At 37.6% G+C, this 26,687-nt stretch overlaps 3 protein-coding genes and 1 long non-coding RNA gene across 6 annotated transcripts; all 4 read left to right on the forward strand.

The window, feature by feature from the left end:
- The first annotated feature begins 150 nt into the window (after positions 1 to 150).
- On the forward strand, positions 151 to 3,356 carry LOC135616844 (uncharacterized). Its single transcript, XR_010488516.1, has 4 exons — positions 151 to 352; positions 1,296 to 1,580; positions 2,676 to 2,736; positions 3,230 to 3,356. It is a non-coding gene; the product is annotated as an uncharacterized LOC135616844 (long non-coding RNA).
- Positions 3,357 to 3,727: 371 nt separating this feature from the next.
- LOC135616842 (NADH dehydrogenase [ubiquinone] flavoprotein 2, mitochondrial-like) lies at positions 3,728 to 9,977 on the forward strand. The gene is made up of 10 exons (XM_065116515.1): positions 3,728 to 4,005; positions 4,097 to 4,141; positions 4,241 to 4,306; positions 5,754 to 5,870; positions 7,937 to 8,014; positions 8,137 to 8,242; positions 8,335 to 8,381; positions 8,516 to 8,593; positions 9,577 to 9,642; positions 9,720 to 9,977. Exons 1-10 carry the CDS (start codon positions 3,820 to 3,822, stop codon positions 9,825 to 9,827), a joined length of 897 nt encoding a protein of 298 aa, XP_064972587.1. The 5' UTR covers positions 3,728 to 3,819; the 3' UTR covers positions 9,828 to 9,977.
- Positions 9,978 to 11,102: 1,125 nt separating this feature from the next.
- Positions 11,103 to 20,327, forward strand: LOC103990360 (basic leucine zipper 63). 3 transcript variants are annotated; one of them, XM_065116516.1, is made up of 6 exons: positions 11,103 to 11,900; positions 15,223 to 15,295; positions 16,991 to 17,159; positions 17,466 to 17,535; positions 17,619 to 17,744; positions 19,405 to 20,327. In XM_065116516.1, the coding sequence occupies exons 1-6, from the start codon at positions 11,475 to 11,477 to the stop codon at positions 19,822 to 19,824; spliced, it is 1,284 nt and encodes a 427-aa protein (XP_064972588.1). In that variant the 5' UTR covers positions 11,103 to 11,474; the 3' UTR covers positions 19,825 to 20,327. The 3 variants fall into 3 exon arrangements, with proteins under 3 accessions (XP_064972588.1, XP_009407738.2, XP_009407740.2); XM_009409463.3 differs by having other exon boundaries at positions 11,105 to 11,900; positions 17,466 to 17,541; XM_009409465.3 differs by having other exon boundaries at positions 11,105 to 11,900; positions 17,048 to 17,159; positions 17,466 to 17,541.
- A 1,511-nt stretch (positions 20,328 to 21,838) lies between these two features.
- On the forward strand, positions 21,839 to 25,637 carry LOC135616845 (GDP-mannose 3,5-epimerase 1-like). The gene is made up of 7 exons (XM_065116519.1): positions 21,839 to 22,047; positions 22,878 to 23,294; positions 24,202 to 24,295; positions 24,401 to 24,530; positions 24,623 to 24,755; positions 24,946 to 25,153; positions 25,235 to 25,637. Exons 2-7 carry the CDS (start codon positions 22,879 to 22,881, stop codon positions 25,388 to 25,390), a joined length of 1,137 nt encoding a protein of 378 aa, XP_064972591.1. The 5' UTR covers positions 21,839 to 22,047; position 22,878; the 3' UTR covers positions 25,391 to 25,637.
- The last annotated feature ends 1,050 nt before the right edge of the window (positions 25,638 to 26,687 follow it).

Consider the following 26,687-nt stretch of genomic DNA (forward strand, 5'->3'; position numbering starts at 1 on the left):
CGCTTAATATAAATATCCGATTCAAATCACAGTAAATGCTGCTAAGTTCTACCAATTTAATCATTCGCCGACACTCACATCGCCCATTCTCACATATTTGTGGGCTCGTTGTGGGCTTCACGAGTTTCTCCAATCAAAAGGCAGCTTGGGGCTTCGGGGAACCTATTTCTCGTTCCAATTATGGCCTGATTCCCAACTTATAGCACGCCGCCGGCCTCCTCCGTCAAACCCTCCAAACAGCCGAGGCACCAGCCGCCGCTCCAGCCACCTCCGAGCATCCTCTACCAGTCTCTCCTCACCATCGATCTTCCTCCGTCGCTCCCGAGCGTGTTATCGTCGACTCCCACCGCCGGTCCGTCCCTCCTCCATCGAGCAAATTGATCTTTGTTTGGTAACACGTCGTTGAACGACTGCAAGTTCTGCTAGGATCTAAGAGTTCTTATAATTCTTGATCCTGTTGTAACTTTGTGATTGCTAGTTTCTTAACCTTGCATCTGTGCCTGTTGTTCCTACAGCAAGCTGGCTGCTTTCAGTTTTCTTGTTGTGGGAATTTTCAATCTATGGATACATTCAAGTAGGTGTATGGTAGGAACCATTTAATTTGCTTTTGTTGTCTTAAAAGAAAAAAGGAAATGTACATCCGTTTTGTTGGTAGCCTTATAAGATTGTGTTCTTTACTGTAAAATAAGTGGACTGGAAATAAATGGCGACAAATTTTGGAGTTCATTTTATGCACCCTGGAAGATTGATCTCATTCCATGTATGGTCCCAATGTTGCATCTCTATATTCTGTCAGTAGGGCTTCCGATGTGGATCATAGTTAGATGTCAAAAAGCACGAAATCTGCATGCTTAGTGTCATTGTAACTTCCAATTTGAATCATACTTGTATGGAAAACAGCATAAATGAGTGCTGGATGATAAATGTTGAAAACCTATATATGTCCATACTTATCTTGAACTTGATTCATATAAATATTTGTGCTGTCAATCCAATGATTTGAGGAGGCCAAATTATAAGTAGCACCACCACCACCATTACTTAGGTTCAAGTATGAAATTGGAAATTGTTATCTGCAGAATGCTCGAGATCTTCCCGTCGTTTCCGTTTGTTAAGATGTGCAAAAAGACATATAAACTATAAAGAGTTTATGCAATTCTTTGTTGCGTTATCTTCTTTAGATTTTTAATTTGAGAAGCCAGTTTATTTTTGAATAAATTATCATTATAGTTTTCATCTTGGAATAGAAAATTTTGCCTTCTCATGCCTTTTTTATAATTTAAATTCTTTTGTAGATTTTTAGGTTTGAGCACCCATAGCTTATTTCATTATGGCAAGTGAAGACTCTAAAGACTTGCTGAAGAATGTGGATTGGAAGACAGTGGGCAATGCTGTCAATAGTGATTCACTTGGACCAGTCACTAAAAAGCGGCTTCCTAAGAAAATTAGAGAAGTCCCTGACTATTATTTTCTTCCACGAAGGTCATTACCTTCTTCTATTGCAATTTTTGGAGCTATCTGTGCAGCTGGAGTTGGAGCAGGAATGCTGCTGGAGGTTTGGATTAACAAAAAGATTAAAGGTACTTACTTGTTGTATGCAAAGTTAAGATACTTCAGATACTTTCTTTATGTGATGTTGTGCAATTTACTAATTTCCACAGTTGAGAGAACTTACATGATCAATCTAGAATTAAAATGTCTGATCTAATGAAACCATCTTCGACAACGAATGAGGGATTGCACTGCATCCTTAAATCAACTGGTCTTGAATAGTCTAGATTAAGTTTTTTAGTGTTGTATATTTTAATGCTTAATTGCTTTCAAAATGTAGCTTTTTATAATTATAGATGCATGATCCATGTTCCAAAAACCCGCCAGATCAGCTCAAAACTGGATGAATATTTGTTATCCATTGGTTTATATGCTCTGGGTCATGGTTTAAAATTTCATATAATGGACCTGTATCTGACCCCTGGCCGGATTGGTAGCGGTCGTGTACAAACCTATGTATCGACACACATGCTGGTACACACCGTGATACCAGAAGAGAGAGGAGGTGAATACCTCGGTCAGCAATGGGGATGCTCACGGGCCGACAGTGGTGGTCAGCAGTGTGTGTTGCTAGAGAGCTCGGAAGAGATAGGCGAGAGAGAGAGAGAGAGAGAGAGAAGGGTGCACCATGGTCTAACCTAAAAAAAGATATGGATAGCACAAACGAATGAACCAGACCAGCCTGCTGGGAAAGGGGTAGTCACCGTGTCCCGGGTCACCACCATCGGTAAATTCCATCCTGTATGTACCAGTCCAGGTGAAATCAGGAACCTTGCTCCTGGTTAGCAGGTTAGCGCATTAAGTGCTTGTGCCTTTGTAAACTCCATGAATTCAAGAATGAGAATATTGTTAATTTTTTATCTCATTTACTCTTGCGACTTGGCAACTCATTGAGAAATCAGCCAAAGTATTCTGGTTAAGCTTCTGACTTTGAGGTTTGTATGGTCTACACTCACTTTTGCTAAAGATATAAATAGGGTCTTTAGAATATTTATTTATCTTTTGTTGTCTTTATTATATGCATTTTAAATATAGGAAAAGAATAAAGATATGAGATACTCACTAGTCAGAGAAATTTGGTGCTCTTCCATGCATTTGCTAAATCAAACTATTCTGACATGCAGAGGATGGTGGAGTCCTTTGGGAGAGGGACAAATTCTGAAAGCAATTACTCAGATATACAAAGTTGGTTATCCTACTATGAAATCAGCAATTCCAGCTATTACTGCATCAGAAGCAATAAGAAGTTTCTGTTTTCTCCTCTGGCATTGTGTGATTTGCAATGACCTTTATGGTTCTGTACTTCTTTGGGTTTTCTAGACATTCTTTCTTTGAAGATCCTCATTGTCCGAGCTTTTGTTGCGTGTTCTCTAGGTCCTTTTTCTAGGAGTTTGTTTTGTACTTTTACATCAAATTGGCAAAAAGTTTTGATGTTATTGGAGAGTGTTGATAATGAAATTTTGAACGCAAGTATTTTATGTGAACTTATTTTAACTTGTTTTATGGCCTGTTGTCTATTTGAGCTTGCTAATTTACTCTATTTTTGTGTGTTTTTCAATTGAAATCCAGTGCAGGATAGATTTTTGGTGATTCTACATTATCGTCTTCTTTTGATTTCTCAGAAGCATTATAGGAATCTCAACACAAAGCAAAAGTTCTTACTCTGTAAATTCCACAGGGAAAGCAGTTATATCATCGATCGTAGCAGGAAAGATTACCAGCATTACAATGAGCAATTAGCTCTCAAGCTTTCCTGTCCGGTTGCAGCAGAATCCCTACATGCATGGGTAAGCCGTCTTGTCTTTGTCTTGTTTGAGGTATATTTGTTTTTGGCTACGTAGAATGGATCGTCAACATAAACTCCATAGAGGAAAAAGAAAAAGAAAAAGAAAATTCACATTTATTTGGGATGAGTCTGACATCATGTCGAAATTTATCAAGTTTGGATTCTGATACATTGGGATGGAACAGCAGAAACCAAAGTCAGGCTTTGGATCCAATGTCTTCATTTCCATCACTTAAAAAGTGGATGATGGTTTTCTAATCGAATAATTCGATCTAGTTTTTGAAAATTACGGTGATCCAACTTTTATTTTGTTTTATAATTTGTAACTGTTTCAAAGTCAAAATTGGTCAAAATTGACTAGATCAAATCAGCACATACCATTTCTCATCGAGGTTTGGAGAACCACGCCGAACGAAGCAATTTTTGTAGGGTGAACCGGTCCGGCTCAGTCGATTTTACGGTTTAAATGGGAGTGAACCGTAATGGGTCTTAGCAAACTGAGGACGACGTGCTGGCTGCCCATTCGGTCCTTTCCTAATACACCGCCCGGTTCCGATTTAAGTCTCTCTCACTCTCTCTCGGGAGATGCCACCATGTTGTCGTCGGCGGCGTCCCTCGCTTCCAAACGCCTCCTCGCGATCAGTCGATTTCTCCGCTCCTCCTCTCCGGTAGGCTTCTCTCCGTCGATGCCTCTTCGAATAACCATTGTTTCTCCTTCGTTTGTCATTTGGGATCCCTAAATGTTGGGTTGCCTTCCAGGTTGCATTCGCCCCCGCCAGATCTTTCTCCACTGCTTTGAACTACGTGAGGCCATTTGATCTGACATTTATTTGTTGATTTTTCTTTCTGTTACGCCGGTTGGGATCAATTCGTGGTAAGGTTGGCAAATTTGTGTTCTGTCAGCACCTTGATTCGCCTGACAGCAATTCGGATCTTCCATGGGACTTTAGTGAAGCAAATAAGGAAAAGGTACGGACTTTTCTCTTGTCTTTGTAATCTATGTTTCAATCCGTGAGTGTTGGGATACTTTTTGTGCTTTCTGTCATCTTATCTATTTTAAGGCAAAATTGAAGTAATTAGATTCTTCCATAGTACCTATTTTTTCCTTAAATTTCGGCTGTGACTACGTTGGTGGTGAAATTTAAAGCTTTCATGTTGCTTATCTTTAATCTTCGATAAATAAAGAAAATGCAAGGGGGCATATCTACTATTACATCTCTTCATTGTTGAACCAACATGCCGAGACTGGTTTAATTTCTAAATCTTGTCATCATCTATTCTTTTGCAACTTATGCATGTTTCTTCCTGAAGAGATTGAGCCACTAGGTGTCCAACAGATGATCAAGAGACTGCTTAGGAAAAAAAAATTAGAATAAAATTGGGGGAGATTAACTATGTCTTTTGGATAAGTAATATGTGTGTGAACTGGTAAAATGTGGAGCAAGGTATCATCTTGTTTACATGTTAAATTTTTTAAAACTCATCTGTGGATCACCTTTACCTGCAATAAATAGAAAGCTGCAAGATGTTTAATAATAACAAGTGGTAGACTAAAGGATGTTTGAAGGCCCCGGAGGATCATGTTGGGCAACTTGGAATGGTATCTAGGTTGAACTCCATTTACCTTTCTAAAGCTTGTGAAAAATTACCATGAGGCTTGGAAGAACAGTTTAAAGTGAATGGAACCTATTATTGAAAATTGTTGTTCTGTTGAGATGAATTATAGGGCATAACATGATTTGGTAGATAATTATATAAGTCATACTTTCTGGACTGTCTTAATTATATTCAGATGTAAAAAAATGGAATACAGAAGTCAAAGAAAGTTGGGGGCAACTTAAATTAGGGATGATTCTGATGAGTAAATATGATGAGAGTACGAAACATGGTGCAATGATAGTAGTAACTTCATAAGAGAGTTCAAAGTGGTACAATGCACCAGAGTCGGCAGTGTAGTCTTGGAGTAGATGTAGTTTGAAGCTTTATAAAAATCTAAAGAAGAACGTAGAAATTGAACAGAAGAAGACATTTTGTTCCTTTTGGTTTTTAGCCATAAGAGGAAGGCATATGGGTTTCAACTTCCTGTCTACATTCATCATCCTTGTATTAGATTATCATTGGAACAAATTATGAGGCAAATTGCAAACTCCTGTAACCTTCATATTCACAATGATGATACATAAGAAAAATGAATCCAAATTAAGTGTACTTCAATGGACCCTCTAGGTTCAAATTAGAAATATATCATAAGCAATCATTAGTTGCTCTTGAGTTTGAATTTTGTGATGTTACTCCTCGTGTATGATTTTTGCTCTCATTGTTATCTTTCTTCAGCTTTGGCAACAATGGAGATCAAATCTCTTTGTATCTAGTATAATATTTAAGACTTAGAGGTCATCTCCATGAGTAAATGCAGGTCAAGGAGATACTCTCCCATTATCCTTCCAACTATAAGCAGTCTGCTGTTATTCCACTGTTGGATCTTGCACAGCAGCAACATGGCGGATGGTTACCACTGTCTGCAATGAATGTGGTATGTTAAGGCTCTCGGAATCCGTGAATATAGTTCTTTTAGATATCCTTATCTGACCTAATTTTTAATTGATATTATTGCTAAGTTTTTTTATGATGATTATGGGCTATCAGTAAGATTCTTCTTTACCTATTCGTTTAGCATATATATATATATATATATATATATATATATATATATATATATATATATATATATATATATATAAGGGCTATTTTCTTTTACGACCATATTTGTTTTTGAAGAAGAATACCTTTGTGTTTTAACTTTAGAAACTGAATCTGAATGCTCGAGCAAAGAGCACCATCCATTGAGGCATACTTGACAACAGTGGTCCTTTAAACTCAAATAATATTGTTACTTTTTTGTAGCTAGATGCAAGATTCGTAATATCGTACCGTACCGATATTTCGATTTGAGCTCGATATTGGTATGGTACGGTGTACCAAGTAATACACCGAGGTGCATCGAGAGTACTGTACGGTTATTATAACAGTGCGTACTGTATTGCTACAGTGCACTGTAGTAATATACTGTATTGCTACAGTGTACTAGTGTACTGTGTGGCTATTATAACAGTGCACTGCAACAGTAAAACTGTACTGTTGTAGTATATTGTAGTGTTACAGTACTATACTGTTGCATTGACCGGATGGATTATGGATAGAAGTATAATTTCAAATAAAAATGAAGAAAATATAGAAAATAAAATAATTTAGAAAATAGAAAGAAGATAAGAACACAAAAATGATTCTAAATGTCATCTGATTGATCCTTACCTTTCGATTGGCCATTTGTTGAAGATGAAAAATTTTCAAGTGTGAGTTCAGTCAACATTTCACATTCATAAATGGGAAACGGAGGTAACTATTATAAAAATTTGAACTGCATCTTTTTATTATTTAATTTTGTTATCATTAACTTTAATGTTATATTATTTTACTAAGCATGAACAAAAATAATGTTTTACTGTTTTATATATTGTTCTCAATTTTCTAAACATTTTATCATAAAAAACATAATAGTTTTCTTTAATAAAAGATAAATTTAAATATATAAATATGACAATAAAATTAAATAATATATAATTAAATATATTTATTTAGATATATAATCTATAACTTATTAGTTATACTTAAATAGTTAGGATTTAGTTGAGTACTAGGCTTGGCCTAATCTTCTGCTCGTGGCTTGAGAAAAGTGTGCAGGTAAGCTATGCTGGCAGTGAGCAGATGATACTTGAATACCAAAGCAAGCGATGATTTATTGATCACACTCGGATCCTCTCCCTTCTCCCCCCTCCTTTGGTTTCCCCTTCTCTGATACTCCCATCTGTCTCTCATAGGTTGCAAAGCTAGAATTACTATCAGTATTGGCTAGGTGCCGAGGCTCAATATCAATTGGTTCTGTTGGTTCAAACCCGACCAACAAAATTAAAATTTTAAAATAAAATAAAACCCATAAAAAGTAGTAAAGTCTCAAAATTAGAAAAATATAAGAGAAATGTTATAAGCTTCTCTATAAGTTTTCATGATCTTCTTCAATTGAATTTAAGGAAATAATGAACTGACAATCCTCCATATGTACCACCAGCCTATATATGTTACATTGACATTTACTATGTACCTATTTCTTGAGAGCAGACATCTTTGAACAGTATCCAATAGGAGTCAATTATGTGGCTTGCTATATCCATTTTAATAGTTGGCCTCTCACAGAATTATTAGGGGCAAAATTTAACTACCTCATAAATCACGATCGTTGTTTAAAAGTTGCTAGGGCCAAAGGTGCCACAATTAGCTTCTGGCTCAATTGTGCTTATACCTCTCTTAGGATTTGGAAATAGTGCCAAGACAATGAATGGATAGGAATTGATAGTAGTGAATAAGGTTATACTGATGTTATAACTTCTACCCTGTTTTGTCTGTTCATTTTATTGTTTTTGTAGTTTCACTCATTCCATTCATGTGATCAACAACTTTTGATATCTTGTTCTTTTGCTAAGTTCATTCTATTTCAGCTCAAGAGCTTCATTTGTTAATTCTGTTTGATATTTGATGTTTCAGATTGCTAAAGTTATAGAGGTTGCTCCTATTCGTGTGTATGAAGTTGCAACTTTCTATTCGATGTTTAATCGGACAAAGGTGCACCAGTCTTGCTACATTTGAACTTTTCAATATATGATGTATATTCAGTTTGAAGTTTTGTTTCCTGACTATGTGTTGCATTCGTTTGTGCATATTCTGATATTGTTAATTTGGTGCAGGTTGGTAAGTATCATCTTTTGGTTTGTGGAACAACGCCCTGTATGATACGTGGATCTCGTGAGATTGAAGAAGCCCTGCTAAAACACCTGGGTGTTAAACGCAATGGTGAGTGTTTTTTACTATACAATGCATAGGACATGGTATTCAAACCTTGAACAAAGGTTTCATAAACCAGTCTGTATATATGAAATCTGCAGAAGTGACCAAGGATGGAATGTTTTCTGTTGGTGAAATGGAGTGCATGGTAAGATTTATTCTTTTCAGAATATTCTGTCTTGCATTTTTTGGTATAAGTCAAGCCATTCACCCAAAAATGCTGTGAATGCCTGATCTTGCTTTGATACAACACAATTTTATGGCAATCCTGGTCTTCTACAGGGCTGTTGTGTTAATGCTCCAATGATCACTGTGGCTGACTACAGCAATGGTTCAGAAGGATATACATACAATTATTATGTGAGTACTTATGAACTCTCTTATGCATTTTAAAGTTCTTATGAACTCTGTAATCATAAAGCAAGAGAGAACATTGAACACTTAAACATTCCCTTTGTTGCTTCAAAAATATAATTGGTCTTATTCCTCAAAAAAGATAAAAGAACTAAATAAACTATCTCTAGTGATACTGGCCACACATCTAGCAAAATTATATTTGTCTATATTCATGATTTGTCATTTTCTTCTGTATTGAATGAAGAAAGACTTATTCTATGTTAGGGTAAGCCAATGACAGTTGTATCTCAGATTGTTCCTTGATTGTTTATCTTCCAGCAATTATTCTATGCCCAGTTCATCAGGGAATATCGTGGATTGCATTATTTTTGGCATAACCACAATGAAAGGGAATTGGCTATATATCTGAACATTTGTCTTTTATCTTGATCGTCATTGACTGTATGAGGGATCTACAAAAATGACACTTTGCCTCCCAGCATAGAAGCTGAATATATTGTGAGAAGATTTGTGTTTGTATCCTGTAATTACATAGGCAAGAGACTTGACAACTTGCAACTGGTGGTACTAGTCGTGAGGCATCAAAGAAGCTGATTAGTATTAGTTGAAGGAAAATGTTGGTGAAGAATGGTTGCAGTATGAGTATTAGAAGAGGCACTTTTAGCACTGATCATATTGACTCCAGCTGATTTAGGTACTAAAGAAATCATGTTGAGTATATGACGTCCATCTCATTTGCATTATTCTTGTATCATTCATGAATTCCAAGATGCCTGAATTCAGGTCATAAGCAGTTTATAGATGCTACATGACCCATGATTTTTTTCCCTACTATAGACTTTTTGACGAGTTTAAGAAATAACATTAATTTGAAATCATCTGTTATATATTCACTTGATGCTGCAGTTTGATGGTTTCTACAGACTTTTATGATCGAGTAGAAAATTATCACGTCATATAACTATTCCTTTTTTTCCCCTTTCCAGGAAGATGTTACACCCAAACGAGTAGTTGAGATTGTTGAGATGTTGAGAAGGGGAGAAAAACCTCCAGTAAGTGGTTTGAATTGGTGCCTGATCCTTTGCTTGATCTGTCCAGATGCCCAATGCTGATTTCCGACTTCTTGCAGGTAGGGACGCAAAATCCTGATCGCATTAGGAGCGGACCAGCTGGAGGGAACACTAGCTTGCTCGGGGAGCCAAAGCCTCCACCGTGCAGGGATCTGGATGCCTGCTGATCATCGGTTGAGTTGTGCCATGAATATCGAGAATTGGTGCAACTTGGCCTCAAAAAATCTTGAGAAGCTTGCCATTTCACCAGTTTCGACGATGAGCAATAGAGACAATGGTTTTGTTATCTACTTATATTATCTCAAGATAAATTGCAACCATATGGCGTTCTGTATTTAATCTTGGTTTCAATAGCCATCATTGTCAAAAAAGTGGTTGGCTTTGACAAACTGAAGTATAAACGACACCAATGAGTATCTTAGATGGTGTTGGCCTCCTAATAAACAAGTGACTCTTGGTATCATTTTGTCGTTTCATCTTCTTCATCTATTTTGATCTGTGATGATTTCTGCTAGAAGACCTAACATTTGCCACAAATCTAAAAGAGAATGATGGAGGTTTATGGTGTTTTTTCAAGGTTATTTGGACTCGATGTCTAGGTATCTGAACAGGAATCATGCCAATCTTCACCCTGATACAGGCATGCAATTATTATTTTTTCATTGCTCGTTCCATATATAAATGTTACATAATCATTTATAATGTGATTTATATCCTTCTTCGGTTGATAGTACTTACAATACGTTAACTACTGGGGTGATTTTTCACAGGTGATATGAAATTATTATAACACATAGTAAAATCTGGCCCTATCACGGTTTTACTTGGGATCAGGTAGGTTTCCTGTTCACAAATGTTACGAATTCTACACATCACTCAAGGAGCTCAGCCATCGCCATCTCCCAAAAGCCGCCTGCTGATGTGGCAGCATTCCATTGGTCGGGATAGAATCTCGTAGATTTTGGACGGAGGTGATGATGTGGGCTCTAAGACAGTCGCCACCAATTGAAGCAACAGTCTTCTGCCACGTATTGGTCGAATGGTCCGGCGGTGGACCCCGTTGCTCCGAGAGGCTATCCCTCTCCGGCTATTGCAGCAGATCCTGTAGAGTGGTGGGTTTTTGATCGGCTGCGGACAGATGACTGTGGATGATGGGCCGCCGTTCCTGCGTCGATTCGTTGGACAGAATCTTGACGTACATGTGCATATCTATATGACTCTCCTGAGTGGATATGAGTGAAGTGATAGGACATCAACCGACGTGGCCATCAGACGCTCCCTTATCCAAATGCCCAATAAAATATCAGCTCGTGATCAGGAACAATGTCTGCCTTGAAAAAGATCTCCTCGGTGGGCCCTCACCAAAAAAATCAATTTTTTATTGCCTTTGACAGAAACCCCCCCACCACCCCCCCCCCCCGAGTCCACAATCTTATTGGCAAGTTGCGTCACTTGGTATTCCTCCACATCCCAAGAAACCACAAAAAAAAGAGAACTACATACATCAAATAATTCAGCTACAAGGAAAGAACAAAAGATGGAGAATTGAGCCTTGGAACTGTTGCTTGTGCTGTTGTAATTTGTGCTCACGCCTGTCGAACCAAGGAATTCTGATGGCACCACCAGCATTCCTATCCAATGGTGCCACTTGCAAGACATGGGGTGTTTATGGGAAACTCCTTCGATTGTTCTTGGCATTCGCCTCCTTCCCCAACCTCCCCTATAAATTGCCTCCCAAAACCGAACCAACCAAAGCAAAAACCGCCGTCTCCTCTTCCTTCTTCTATAGTAAATGATTGAGATGCCCAATTCTTATGTTGTTTAGCGAGATTCAGAGGTGTGGAGGAGAGATGGAGTGGGCGATGAAGATCTCCGACGATGCCTGGGCCTCCTCCCTCGCGGCGCCGACACCAGCGGACGGCGACGACCATCGAGGGCCACGCTTTGCGATGAATCAGAGCCCGCTGGAATGGCAATTGGAGAACGTTGTTGCCGCACCTACCAGCCCCACCAGCCCTAGCCCGACTCCGGATCACATCCCTAAGTCTATTTCCTGTGCTCCTCCCTCTGATCCTTGCGGTGGAGCGGTGCAGGATGGTGAGATGATGGAGATCGAGACCCCTGTTTCCGTCGATGATCAGCCATCCAATCCCTTCGCTGGCGTCGATCCACAGGAGTACGCCTCGCTTCTGAAGCGGAAGCTTGATCTGTACTGCGCCGCAGTTGCCATGTCTCGTCGGGTACTTCTTCCCTCCTTTTCTAGCTGGAAATTTCTGTTCTTGGGTAATTACCAAATGTTAATTTGCTATGACCGAGTGCCTTCATCTTGTTCAAAGCACTTCAGGGCCTTGTCCTTGGAAGATTTTGCTGGCAAACTGATGGGTAACTTCAGAGTATTGTCGAATCTTAGACAGTTTCATCCTAAACTATTCAGCTTTAGCAGTTCCAGAATTTTCTTTGTCTTGGTCCTATTCTTACTAGTTCGACCTAATCTACGCCACTACTCTTTTAACTTTGGTGAAAGTTTTTGTTGGGTTTCTAAACTTTAATTTTGTCAATTGACTTACAAAACGTTAGTTCATGTTTGAGTCAAACCCTACTGTCAGCTAATCTCCATAAACAGTAGAACTTTTTTAATATTTAGGAATGATATAACCCCAAAATCATAAACACTAGTGTCTAAGAAAACAGCTGCAAGGAGTTAAAGGTTTCAATTATTTCAATTTTATTTTAAACTAAGTAATAAACACAAATAACTTGCAATTTATCCATATATTTTCAGCTTCAATCCAAAATTTTCTCTTTAAATATTATTGACTTCTAGAAGAATATATTGGTGACAGAATCTAGTTATTGCTACTAGATATGCATGACAATCGAGATATATGATCACTAAATTGATTTTAATATCTTTTACCATTTTTATACATTTTTTTATTCTCACCCTAGTACCACTGAACACCATAGTGACAATGATGCATTTTTCTCTAGATACTTTTGTTATTTTTGTTTTCTTTGTCATCTACAATTTTCTTTTCGACTTTCTGGTTGGAACTGTTTTATCTGGAACTATTGAATCCAGAGAAACTAAAAATGTGTGACTTTGAAGTTGTGGCTGTGGTCAAAATGAAACCTGAAACATTTACTTCAAACCTGAGTCATGGCTACAGCAAGTGTTACATAGTTTATCTTGTGGTGTTTTCCTTGGAAATATTTGGTGTAGGTTGTACATCTCCCTGTTGGTATTTTTGACCTGTCACTTTCAAGTTTTAATTCCATTTCTCCTCCATCAGTATTTGTGTGCTAACTAAGGTCATATATCAGAACAATACCAAGGAGTTAGGTGAGGTTAAGGCCAAGGTACATCAGGAGTGAGGTACATTCTGATCACATTTGAGCTATGTGCGAGCAAGTTAATTGAGTGGTCAATGACAATAAACTCAGGTAATGCTTTCATGTTGCAATTATGTTAATGTGATTGCTGCCTTGAGATCTCAATCAAAAGGCTAAAGAACAAACACATTATGTTTGTTTGGTTACTAATTTATGTGGTTACCAATGTTTTCAACTTATTGCATGGAACATGTGCCAATTGAGAAAAACCTGTGATATGCATAATAAGATTTACTTATAAGCAATTCACTGCAAGGTTCCAAATTCTGGTGACACAAGAAATTACCTGCTGTTGGAATAATTTGTTCCATTCTGTACTGGAGGTTCCAAATTCTGGTGGCACAGGGAACCACCTGCTGTTGGAATAACTTTTGTACCAACAGAACAGGCAAGTCAAAAAAAACATACCTCCACAGTACTATTCTTTGCTTTTCTCTAGCATCCTTTCCTTCCCTCCTTCGGTCTTCCGTTGGAGATGGGAAGTGATAGAGCTCAAGAGGACATTCTTCCTCTTAAATAAAAAAAACAAGAAGCCCAAGCCACCTTTTTATTAAAATTAATTTAGGTGAGAATTTAAACTGTGTTTTAAATATAAAGAAACTAGTTGGCCTTTTTTTTTATCAATACAAGTGACTAGTTTGGAATATTTTAATGTTTAAGTATGACCAATGCCACTGGTTTTGGGATCTACTTTTTTGCATCATGGGTCTTAGCCAAACAAGATGTTAATCTAAATATTTCAAAACTAAATGATTGGTTCATTGCATTGACAGACCTGACTGACGATTACAATTTTTCTTTGTTAAAAAGAATAAAGAAAATAGATCTTGCAAAGAACACTTGGAATCCTTTGGCAGATATGAAAAATTCAAGCTTGTTATGTCATTACATTGTAACTTTTGTGATGAATATACTCTAAATCCATCTTTAGGTATTCTACCGTCTGTTTTTACCTTAACTATTAGATAAAACTCTGATGGGCCAAATCTTGTACCAATGGAAGATGAATCGTAGAGAAACATTTGGAATATTTATTTAAGCTATACTGAAAATTACCATATCTACTACATATTTTCATAGTAGAAAAATTCTTCATGTTTATCTTTCATTTGTAACTACATTGAGTGTTTTCGCCTGTAGTTATGGATGTAATCTCTTGAGATAAAAAGGAATATGTGTTAAATGGTACCTAACAGTATTTTTAAAAGCATTAGACGTCAAAAGACGTCAAGGTCCTAAAACACACAGTGCTAGGCTCTCGCCTGAGCGAAGTGAGGCGTTCCAAAATATTAAAATATAAAAAATATAAATGGAAGAAGGTGGGGGAAGGAGAAGAGTAACTGGTGGCTATGAAGGAAGGTGGGGAAGGAGAGGGCAATGGAGGAAGCTGCGGACAAAGGCGGTAGTGGCGGAGGAAGTAGCGGACGAAGGTGATGGCGGCGGAGGAGGAAGTTGCAGACGAAGATAGTGGCAGCAACAAAGGAAGCTGCAAACGAAGACAGTAGCAGAAGAAGCTTCGGACGAAGGTGGCGGTGGCAGAGGAAGCTTCGGATGTAGGGTTATACTTCAAAGACAAGCTTTGGGGGTGGTGGTGGGTTTTGTGTTAGGGCACTTTAGTTGGTTCAATTGAACCAACTTGCATTTTCAATCGAACCAAGCATGAACCCGACCCATTCTTCACTCGAGCACTCGCCCGAGCCCCTCGATGACTGGGCTCAGGCAAGCACCTAGGCGATGCTTCATTGAAACGCCTCTCCCAGAGGTTGTGCGAGGCACTCAGGGCACCAAGCAACAAAAATATCATTCTTACTATCTACCTATTTAGTCTTTGTAGACTCTAAGATTAGTTCAACATGTATTTTTAAGTTACAACCCAGATTATCGCAAATAAATGCAAAACAAATGGTTAAAGAATACCTGCTTTCTTCTTTGCTTTGTTTAAATGTCCACCAAGTGGGTTTTCATTTCTTGTTTTCTTCTATGCTGTTTTTTCAAAGTTCTTTTGTTACTTGTTGTCTCTTTTAAGCAACTGTATGACATTTTTGGTGCCTGTCCAGCCATAGAGTATTTGTCAAATAATTTTCTCTTATCACATTTTCCTCCATTGCAGCTACAAATTTAAGTCTAATAAATATCCACATCATGGTTTCTGGTTTGCTATATTTTCAGAGTTCTAATGCAGATCTCCCAAGTTCACCAGCTTTAGATTCTTCACAGTATGGATCTCAGACACCTACGAGGGGTATAATACTGCATACAAGTAGCTTTTACATACACCAATATTGTTAGGTTCTGTAAGTGTTTTTCTTTTTCTTTTTGTTTAATTATTTTTTTAAAACCCAGTTACATTTTCATGTAGGATATCGTTGGAGTTCTCCTTGTACTGTTTATTGTTTTCCCTTTTGTTTTTGACATATATGAAAAAAAAGTCATGTAATTTACTTTGCAGTGTCTGATAACAAAAGATGAGCAGAAACAACAATTTAGGAGATACACAAATTTTATATTTAAGATTAAAAATGTTCGAGGTCTTCACAATTTCCTGCTAGTATATAATTGAAGCGAACTTCACTTATCAAATGAGCAACTAATGAGAAAGTAACAATGCTGTCGGAGTTCTTACAACTGTCATAACTCATAAGTCAACATCAAGCAGTCTCCGAAGACAATGGTACTTGGTTTCAAGATAGCAAAGATACAGATGCATCCACATGTACCTTATTATATGTCCAGGAAACACAGTTTGGAGAAGCTTTGAAAATTTTCATTTTATTGATGATAATGCTATCATGCTATGAATTTTTCTTCTATATGTAGATGAAAGTTGTAGGACTCGATTAGCTTAGAATATATTATCAGTAACATGCGCAAGGATGAACATGCCTCACAAAACATGCTTGCATGTTGAGTTAGGTTTTGGTTATATCCTGATATCCCACTAAGGTGACTTCTTCTCTAGAATTGGTATTTGCATTAGCACCACTTGAATTTAGTATCTTCTCACATATGTTTATACAGCATTCACAAATGATTCTAATGTAGGCCAAATCTTCAGTTTGTTTAATCTGAGGGAAAAATAGATCAAAATATCTTCTTGTTCTAGGTCAAAACCTTCTCCTTTGGGTTTATTATTGAACAAAAACCAAGAGAAGTAACAAATGTGTTAGATGAACACTATATGAGAAAATAAAAACAGGCTTAAGCAACCAGGGTAAGAAGCATATCAATTCTAATTGAGGCTTTGAGGAATGCTTAAGGATGCATTATCAAGATGAAACAAAACCATTGGAAAATGTGTAGCTAGAAATTATATGGTGTTCTAGAGATCTTTTTTCTTAGACTATAATTCGTGCATACTTATCTGATTCAAGGTAGCACTCTGCAGTAGTAGGTATTGTCATTATTACTAGGCAAATGCTAAATTTAAATTGGATTCGTGGTGGATGCTTTAAATGATAAATATTTCTTGATTGCTAAAGTTACATGTTTCTGTGGTTAGTCAATATAAAATATGTTGAAAGTTTACCAATTTATTCCTCCAATTGAGGGATGGATACTTTTTTACACTTTTACATGAACAAAAAATTCATGGTTCACCAAACCTACATGCAAGATTTCAAATCTCAACAGATCAGTTTATATCAGTCCAACAAAGTATCAGGATCGAAACATAAAGCCTCATTTTATCTTTTTCATTATTCAATGATACTAAGCAATATAGGTGAACAAAACCATTCAATGTACTGCTCGCAGACCAGTAGGTAATCAAAATCTGCACTAACCTGATATTTAAAGCTTTGCTTATATGGTTGTTGGATTATCAAATTCTCATAACAACTATGGAGGATGGATATGCCTTATAACGTCAGATATTTCTTTTCTATTGGATTTACTGTCACATGATTAGGTAGTGGTTTTCATGTGCTATGCATCGCAGATAGTGGATCTACTGGGCTTCCATCTTTTACTGAAATGAAGAACTCAACTGTCTCAGGGAAGCCAGTTGCCAGTGGATCAACCACACATCTGTCAGATGATGATGAACTTGAGGAGGAGGCAGATACAACTAAGAATGCAGATGGTGTGCATATGAAACGTATGAAGAGGTAAACACCTCGAGATAAGAACTTAATAAGCATTCATTCATGTTGCTACTGGGAGTCAGTCTTTCAGAATTCATCTATATTTGTTGTGTCATCTGTTTTTCCGAAGGATCTATTCTTGTGTTGTGTTGAGTTTTTAAAGAAAACTGCTCAGAAAGATTATTTTTTTTATTAAGACTATTTAAAAGCTTAGAAGACATAGAATAATGGTGGTTGTTGCATAATCTGTTTGGGAAACAACTGCAGGTCTATTTTTTGATGCTTTATATCTACTGGGATTTGGTTTTGATTCAACTGCTTCTTGCTCAGGATGCTTTCAAATAGAGAATCAGCAAGACGTTCAAGAAGGAGAAAACAAGAACATCTGAATGAGCTTGAGGCACAAGTATCATTTAATTAGTCAGTTGTTTTTGTATCTTTAGAAGATGAGGAATCTTATCAACTAATGACATTTTTCATTAGGTCTCACAATTGAGAGTTGAGAACTCATCACTTTTAAAGCGTCTTACTAACATGAACGAGAAGTACAATGAAGCTGCTGCTGATAACAGGGTACTAAAAGCAGATGTGGAAACTTTGAAAGCCAAGGTAAGCTACTTGTCACACTTACGCATATGTTCAACTATCGAGTGATGTAGAAGATTTTAAATTTTTTGTCCTTTTACATTAACATGGCCATTTTCATTAGTAGGCTTGAGGATATTATTACTGAAGAGTAATAACATCTTGTTCAAGTCTTTGAAAGTAGTAACAGAATTGATTCCATCATCTGATTCATTATAGACTAAATAGGAAGAAGAGTTAAATGTACATGTTTTCAAGATTATATAGTAAAGAAGAATGGAGCTTAATTGCAAAGTGATAAGTTCTGTTCACATTCACTAGCTCGAATCAACTTTGCACCAGGGCAAGTGTATGTAAGATAAGATTAATCCATGAGGTTATTAGTTGGTTACCTACCATACATGGGAGAGCTCTTTATTTTTCCATAGTTGATTCATCCTATATCTATACTCCCTCATGGAAGTTTTTCTAATTGCTAACTTCTTTGAATGATTGGAATCATTGGGCTATCATGAACAAATTAAGTTAGCTCAAGTGGTGGCTCTCTATGAAAAATTAATATGGTAAAGATTGACTTTTTGATCGATCTAACTAATAATTATATGAAGCAACTATGGTATGCAGGTGGTACATTGCCTCATTCCATTTGCTGGCCATTTGATTAATTAGGCTGCATAAGCCTCATGAGAGGTGGGCATTTGACCTCCATTTATGCCATATTTATACCCAATGCAAAGAGAAGACCTCAATCACAACTAATCGTCAATCTGAAGCAATCTGTTGAAGCCGATGATAATTGACCAGGTTTGTGTGGGTGTTTGCTTGATCTAAGATGTCTTTTAGGTTTTTTTTTTCTATGGGGTTTCTTTATTTCAGGTTTATTTATGTTTAAGTAGTTCTCTTTGTGCTTTCTGAGTCAATATTTTAGCAAATAGAAGGGTCAAGTTTTACTTAGCTGAACGCTAAATAAGCTAATATTGACTGCCCAAATTAGTCTTAGGTATAAAACAGGACTTTTAAGTTATTCTGAAAATACTCCTTTTCAATGACTGCATGACATGAATTACAAATTAAGAACTTGATGTTCCGTTAATTGGTGCTAAAAGGTCTCAAGGACAGGACTTATGAACTTATATATGACTGCTTTAATAGGACCAAGTTCCTTTCTAAATGTTGTTGGATGGGATGGTGCAAAGTGGAGCAAAGTCTTGTAAGATATTCACAATTGTGAGTTTTAGCTGATCTCTTTATTAGTAGCCAGGGTAACAGGTAAATTGGCAACTATTGTTTGTTGAATGTCATGAATTAAGCATTATATACTAATACCGTCTCATCATATTTGATCCAATTAATGCAAGTGGTTGAGACCGTCCCAATCTTGTAAGTGGTCATGTCATCTGTTCTTCCTATGTTATTTGTCACCTTATGTTGTTTAGCTAATACTTCAAATGACCTGGGTGATACAGATTCCTTATTGATACAACAGTAAGGTAATTAGTATTTGTTGTGTGTCATTTCAAATAATGTACAGTTGAGAGCACTCTCAAATATATTCGGACAAGTGGAAAGCACAATCACTTTTTAACTTATGTGATAGATTCTTTTATCAATCTAACAATCTCATCAGCTGTGAATATTTAGCTGTGAGCTGATACTACTCCAAGCTCTCATCTCTGCATTTCAGGTGAAGATGGCAGAGGACACCTTAGGTAGGGTAACCGGCAAGAGTCCTCCACTTTATCGGGCGCTTTCTCCCATTTCAACGATTAACATGCCCTGCACTGGGAACTCCTCATCTGATGCCACTTCTGATACTGCTGTTGTAATCCAAGATGACTCAACTCAATTCTCCCAGGCTTTGGCACACGACAAGAAGTCCAACACTTGCTTACTGGAACTCGCCTCTGCGTCACTGATCAAAGATGTCACACATGGGACTGCAGCCAGAGGGAAGAGGAATCGAGCTGCTTCCATGAAACGGGTGGCCAGCTTGGAGAACCTTCAGAATCGGATCTGCAGAAGACGCAGTCCCTGCACGCCGGTGCAGGTGGATGCTGCTGCATGGGATCCTGAGGCCATTCTTGACAACAAGAACCAAGAATAACGAAGTTCTGGAACTGCTGGTCACGATGCTATCTTGTTAGCCCAACGACGGAGGCAGGAAATTGCTTCCATTGTCATCTCGGATGCATGAAAGGCACCACTTTTTATGCTCTGCTTGTGGTGTTCATGAGTTATATCAAGCCAGTTCTTCAATTTTGCACGTCGTTGCTTGACATGGAGTCCAATTCCCTCCATGGCATACAAGCTTAAATTATCAAATGTAGTTCCTATGTACAATCGCATGCTCATGTGAGCAGCATACTATCCTAGCATTACTTTGATGTACCTATAAAAGCTGTTTTATTTGGCACCAAAAAACTTTTGGTAGAGCTGAATGACTTTGGGAACGACTGTTTGCATCACAGAGAGAAGGATGACATTGCATCACATAGTGTCAGAATTATTAGAAAGCAACATGAGTTGGGACTTGGCTTCCCCTTCAGCCAACTTTTACTTGTAACACTGATGATTGAGTTATGGAGAGTGACCCATTAGAAACTCCAATTGTGCCTTTTTTTTTTGTGTGTGTGCAGTGGAAATTTGTGCTAAATGGTACAATGCACAGTTGCAGAGCTGTGTTGTTCTCCCAATCATGGACAGAAGATGCATGTGAATGTGTGCAAATTTTGAGGCATTATTGATGCCCTGATTTAAGAGGACAATAACACAGCAAGTTGTACTTATTTTTCACAAACATAAGTCTAAAGTTTTATTTCCACTAAAATGTTCTAAAAAACATTTATTCTACTGTGCACAGAGGTTGGAATTTTCTTTAAAAATATGTAGGTATTTGATCCACTTAAAATAAGTTTATATATATTAACTAGATTTTTAGCAAGATTATACAAAACAGGAATTCGAGCCAATGGGTTCAGATAATTGTGTAGTCAATCAGAGTTGGATTTGGGTAAAATAAACTATTTGATAACCCTACTCATCATTTCTAATATTAAATTCGTCTGATTTTTTTCTCAACACCGTATCAATGTTTTGACGTAAAGAAATTTCCTTTCAGCGTCTTGATCATTTAAGCGTAAAATTTTGAATTTATCTATCACTGCTCTTAAAAGCTTAAGCTATTTTAAATAAAAACATGATGGTACTTCGGTATCATATGATTGACACGTTAGTGTCACATGGCCTACATTCTAGTACCATATGCTTAATATCAAGGTATTACACGACCAAGATATTATGCTCGACACCTCAGATTATATTTTGATATTATATGGTCGAGTCAATTGAATCATTATTGTATCCTAGTTTTTGTACGACACATTCACGATTATAGACAGACTCGTATATAATTTTAGAGTTTCTTCGGAATCTTCTAAATCTCAAACTAATTTGATCATCGAATAGACACTTGTCAAGAGTGCTCCAAACCCAATTTTACTAGATTCAAAAGGTCATGGTTGGCTCCAATTAGCTTCCACCTTAAACAACCAAAAAAATGACTTAATAGGTAAGATTTTGTTATGATGTAAAATGTCATCATAATCACAATGTTCTGCTTTAGATTAACTTAATTTGTAATGTCTTACATTGCTCTTAGTTAATTGCCTAATTGCATCAAGTGTTGCTTTAAAAATTTGCACTCTCAAGACTTGAAAGACTTCACAATCGCATGTTTTCTCATCAACATCAGCTTCTTCCACAGTGTGACTTTTCTCCGTCGGTTTGCTTTCTCTCGATGGAGTTGAGTGGGAATTGCAAGTGCACGTATATATATATATATATATATATATATATATATATATATATAGAGAGAGAGAGAGAGAGAGAGAGAGAGAGAGAGAGGAAATGTTGCGCCTTCTACCGAAACCCACTCGGAATGCGTACGCGCAGTCGCTACGCTCCGTGATGGCATAGCCACGGCCGTTGACTGAGTAGCCACAAGATCCGACAAAACATGAGAGCAGACACTTTGCAATAGCGCGTAGGAATTCTACGTACGCAACATGCGCGTTACAGGAGATGGGATCGTTTCCTCCTCTCCCAGTATTGCACGCGCAATAACAAGCCATCGTCATGCGTGAGGAAAGCAGAAGATTCGACCTCCGTCGGTGCTACCTGCATCGAGACAATTCATATATTTCTCTATTGGATCATCTCTCTCTCTCTCTCCAATTTCTTGACGTCATAAAGGGTTGGAACTCAAAGGCTTCGTAGATCTCCTCCTCCTCGTGAGCTTCCCATCTCCCCCGTCGAAAGCTCTCCCCAGGTACCATTCTTTTTGGAATCGCTTGATCTTATAATCCGTTTATTGGATTATTGCATGAAGATTTAGGAATTATATGGTTTTTTGCCTGTTTCTTTAAAATAAGATCTGATGTAACTTTCTTGCTATGACTGCAAATCTCAGAATGGTCAAGAGGGGAAATAGTTGCACCTTGTTCATGATGTTCATGTCGAAAAGCTTGAACTTTGATGACAATTTGCTGACATTTCAAGCAGTTTATTTTCCGGAAATAAGAAGTAGAACAAAAAGATCAAGTTCTTGTTTTCTTTGTTTCTTTCCCACCTCATGGGCCGTGACAGGTTTGATTCGAATCAATAATGGAAGTAGAAAGGAAGCACGATCTAGAGTTACTCTAATTGGGACTAATTCATGGATCTAGTTAGGTTGGATTTCATCAACCCTAAGATATGTGTTTTATACAGGTTGAATGTACGTTTTCCCCTGTTGATTCGTGGTGGCCTCTGCTTTGGTTAATTATGGGTTCTTAGTGTTCAACTAAATGCCAAGGTGACTTTTTTATATTGGTGGTTTATCATCATAGTTTCCCAAAGTCGGACAGCTTGTCGGTCGTTGGGGAATTCTCAATGTGGATTTTAGCCACTCTTTTCTCATGGAATATTTCTCCTGTTACCATGTTACTGTTGAGCATATAAGTAGTGTAATCTTTTCTTTTGATCTCTATTTGCCAGTTTCACGTTATTGATACTGTTGTTGTTCTACATAATTTTGGCTCCTGTTGTCCATCTTTGAAGTTTTGATGTGATTCTGAAAAGAAACATGGAAGATAACTGCAAATTCGTCAAATGGTGCAGGATGGGCAGCACCGGGCATGAGGGAACCGCTTATGGTGCTTACACTTACGAGAACTTGGAGAGAGAACCATATTGGCCTTACGAAAAGCTCCGAATCTCCATCACCGGTGCCGGAGGCTTCATCGCCTCCCACATCGCGAGGCGTTTGAAGAGTGAGGGACACTACATCATCGCTTCCGATTGGAAGAAGAATGAGCACATGACCGAAGACATGTTCTGCCATGAGTTCCATCTCGTCGATCTAAGGGTCATGGACAACTGCCTCAAGGTCACTAGTGGCGCTGACCATGTATTCAACCTTGCTGCTGATATGGGAGGAATGGGTTTCATCCAGTCCAACCACTCTGTCATCATGTACAATAATACTATGATCAGCTTTAACATGCTTGAAGCTGCAAGAATCAATGGTGTCAAAAGGTTTGTGCTGCTCTACTTCTTATATCTTTCCTCTGTATCATGTAGATTTTTGCTCAGTTTGTCTTAATTTTTTAATTTTTCTTTTGTGACAACTTCAAACTATCTTGCAAGTTAACTGAATAGTTAGCTTTTCTTCAATTTAATTTCTGATTCTGGATCATAAATGGCAAACGAGAAGTTTGCTTTTGTACAGCTATCTAACTTACATCTACATCAAGTTTGATTTACACGATAAAGTTTTTCAGATAAAAATGGTTCAGAATTGTCATGAAATGAAGATACACTGAAATTTGCTTCTTATTTTGAAGGACATAGACTGTGTTAACAGAGACGATAGACGATGGTTATGTTTTGACATTGCATACTCCAGAAAAATTGCAGAGATGCACATGATCCCACAGAACCTTTGAATTCATTTCGAGGGTGCTTGTAAGCATCTTCAGATAATTATATGTAGTATGATAAAAGTTCAAAGACAAAATGAACGACAATTGTATAATCAAGTAGGTGAAAGACAATTGTCTAAGCTTTTACATACACTTTCCTGAAATACCATGCTATTGTAGACGTAGTTAACATGACGCCTTTTAACTTTTGCTAATTTAATTCTTCAAAATAATCACATTCAGCACATATTGTAAATAAATTACACCATTTATCGAGTTTTTTTTTCTGAAGTCCATTTATTCTAATAAAAAGCATAAGAGATTGTTGCAGTTGTTCATCTGACATCTTTAAAAATTAATCTAATTTTTCTTGCGCTGATGTCTTCATTTTACGTAACTAAAATGCAAGGGACTATGCTCTAATCGATAGTAGACCCTATGGTCTCTTGGACATTTTGTTATATTTCATGGTTTTGAGAAAGTTGAGGGTGATAAAGAGTGTTCACAATGATGGCTTGCAGGTTCTTTTATGCTTCCAGTGCTTGCATCTATCCTGAATTCAAGCAGCTGGAGACAAATGTTAGTTTGAAGGAGTCTGATGCTTGGCCTGCTGAGGTTAGTTCTGAAATATCAGAAATCATGGGTATTAGATGGTGAAGCTATCTTTTGAAGCATGTAATCTAAACTTTATGTCATGCACTAAAAACTGGTTGTCCGTAGCCTCAAGATGCTTATGGTTTGGAGAAGCTGGCAACAGAGGAGTTGTGCAAGCACTACAACAAGGACTTTGGTATCGAATGTCGCATTGGTCGGTTCCATAACATATATGGCCCCTTTGGAACATGGAAAGGTAACCCACAAGTGGTAGTCTGTCAAAGAAATCATAGCTATGTCTTCTTCTTTGGTTGCTCGGCAACATCTGATGCTCTTTTTACATTGTAGGTGGAAGGGAGAAGGCACCTGCTGCTTTCTGCAGAAAGGCTCTCACTTCTACGGATAGATTTGAGATGTGGGGTGATGGTTTGCAAACCCGATCCTTCACTTTCATTGATGAATGTGTGGAAGGTGTTTTAAGGTAATTATTGATGCAATGCTATCAGCCACGATGTTTTGTTTGGTTTGTTCTTTCCAGACTGCGAACGAAAGAAGTTTGTAGCTCTGCTACAGAAGTAAAAGGCAGCAATGTAAAGATTGCTGCAGTGTTCAAAAGAGATATCTATCACTCGGTTATTGCCACTTATCAATCTGCTGTTTTTATGTATCAGATTGACCAAGTCAGACTTTCGGGAGCCGGTGAACATTGGAAGTGATGAAATGGTGAGCATGAATGAGATGGTGGAAATTGTTCTTAGCTTTGAGGACAAGAAGCTTCCCATCCATCACATTCCTGGTCCAGAGGGTGTTCGTGGTCGAAACTCAGACAACAATCTGATCAAGGAGAAGCTGGGATGGGCTCCAACTATGAAATTGAAGGTACTCGATTAATCCAGTCCTTCATTCTTGCAGACCACCATGGCTAATGCAAATCTCGAACTTTTCCATGTAATTCCACAGGATGGGCTGAGGATCACATACTTCTGGATCAAGGAACAAATCGAAAAGGAGAAGTTCCAGGGCCTTGACACAGCAATCTATGGTTCATCAAAGGTGGTGGGAACTCAAGCACCTGTGCAGCTGGGATCACTTCGTGCAGCTGATGGAAAAGAATGAAACTGGAAAGCTTGGGCATTACTTTTGTCGCCTGTAAGGGGTAGTATGGAGTTCATTTATTTGAGCTGAATTCAATATTTGTGGCCTGTTTCATGTCATACAGAATAGGTTTTTTTCTAAGCATATTATGATTCTGTTTGAGGAAAGAATGGCTCTACCAAAGGCTTTCCTGTTAGCCTTCATGACCTTATTTCCTCTATATGAGAATAAACGAATTGTTAATCGGAAATTTTCCTCTTTTGAGTTCTGATTTGTTTGTACAGTTATGAAGCATGTCACTCTTCATTCCTTGTTTCCCTTTTCTCAAATCTGAAGTGCCCAGTTGAGCCAAATGGACAAAAAACAAGGAGCATAATTTCTGTTTGATGCCAAATAGATGAAGACCAGAATCTAATTACGCAAAAAGTATTTACGCGCAGATATTGAATAATAGGAAATTAATAAGTCACTTAATTTCTATCAATATTGAATAGGTAAAGTTTTAACTTTCTATCTGCTGGTTATTCCAGTGTGCAGATTTTGGTACAGCATTCTGAAGTGGCATATTGTATGATTAGTTCATAAGCACATGGTGACAACCAATGCAAGCTAAACCTGGTTCATGACAACAAACCTCTCTGTTCATCAACTTTTGAAGGACTTGTATGACACCAATAGATCAAATAGCATTGGCAGGGTCTATCAACCTAAAAGAAAGAGATTAAAACTCACCTGGTGCTGCAAGACATGCTTGCTTCTGACCATCAGGAGTAAAGTACACTGTCTGTGAGCACATCACATTAAAAAAAGTAAGGAGTGCAGAAAAAACAAGATATTAAAATTTAAAAAAATGACAAAATTCTAAATTCATTTATTAAATGTTTAATGATGGGTTGGTTACATATTAGAAGTTAAGGTAATCTCATACTTCCTTCAAAATTCCCATCAACAAATCCACCACGAGCACTCCACCGTAAGTAGGGTAAACATCAAGTATGTATGATGGACGTAGTTGAGATCACGGGATCCATTTTTAGTTTCATTGCAACTCGATATCCGACGACGAATATGTTTTATGCTGATCTGTATCCACGTGGTGCCACATTATGAAACCAGTCTCTCGGATGTGTTCCATCGGAAGGAGTTTGATGTCGGCTAGCGATAATTTTCCTTGTCCTTCTATTTTTTATATTCAAAAGCGATGCATCTTTAAAACCATATAATGAAACTACACAGGTAGTTGAACTCAGGATTGTAGCACACTTGCAACTAGTTTCAATGCTGACAATCCACTCTTAGATTGTCTCTGGATGGTTTG

The sequence above is a fragment of the Musa acuminata genome, chromosome BXJ2-7 (genome assembly GCF_036884655.1).
Source record: "Musa acuminata AAA Group cultivar baxijiao chromosome BXJ2-7, Cavendish_Baxijiao_AAA, whole genome shotgun sequence".
NCBI classification, from domain to species: domain Eukaryota; kingdom Viridiplantae; phylum Streptophyta; class Magnoliopsida; order Zingiberales; family Musaceae; genus Musa; species Musa acuminata.

Coding starts and splice junctions, on each gene's coding strand:
- LOC135616842 (XM_065116515.1), top strand. CDS start 3,820: ATGGGTCTTAGCAAACTGAGGACGACGTGCTGGCTGCCCATTCGGTCC. Junction 4,006..4,096: donor TTCTCCGCTCCTCCTCTCCG/GTAGGCTTCTCT, acceptor GTTGCCTTCCAG/GTTGCATTCGCCCCCGCCAG. Junction 8,015..8,136: donor CGATGTTTAATCGGACAAAG/GTGCACCAGTCT, acceptor AATTTGGTGCAG/GTTGGTAAGTATCATCTTTT.
- LOC103990360 (XM_009409463.3), top strand. CDS start 11,475: ATGTTGTTTAGCGAGATTCAGAGGTGTGGAGGAGAGATGGAGTGGGCG. Junction 11,901..15,222: donor CAGTTGCCATGTCTCGTCGG/GTACTTCTTCCC, acceptor CTATATTTTCAG/AGTTCTAATGCAGATCTCCC. Junction 17,542..17,618: donor TGAATGAGCTTGAGGCACAA/GTATCATTTAAT, acceptor ATTTTTCATTAG/GTCTCACAATTGAGAGTTGA.
- LOC135616845 (XM_065116519.1), top strand. CDS start 22,879: ATGGGCAGCACCGGGCATGAGGGAACCGCTTATGGTGCTTACACTTAC. Junction 24,296..24,400: donor CTGATGCTTGGCCTGCTGAG/GTTAGTTCTGAA, acceptor GGTTGTCCGTAG/CCTCAAGATGCTTATGGTTT. Junction 24,531..24,622: donor CCCCTTTGGAACATGGAAAG/GTAACCCACAAG, acceptor TTTACATTGTAG/GTGGAAGGGAGAAGGCACCT.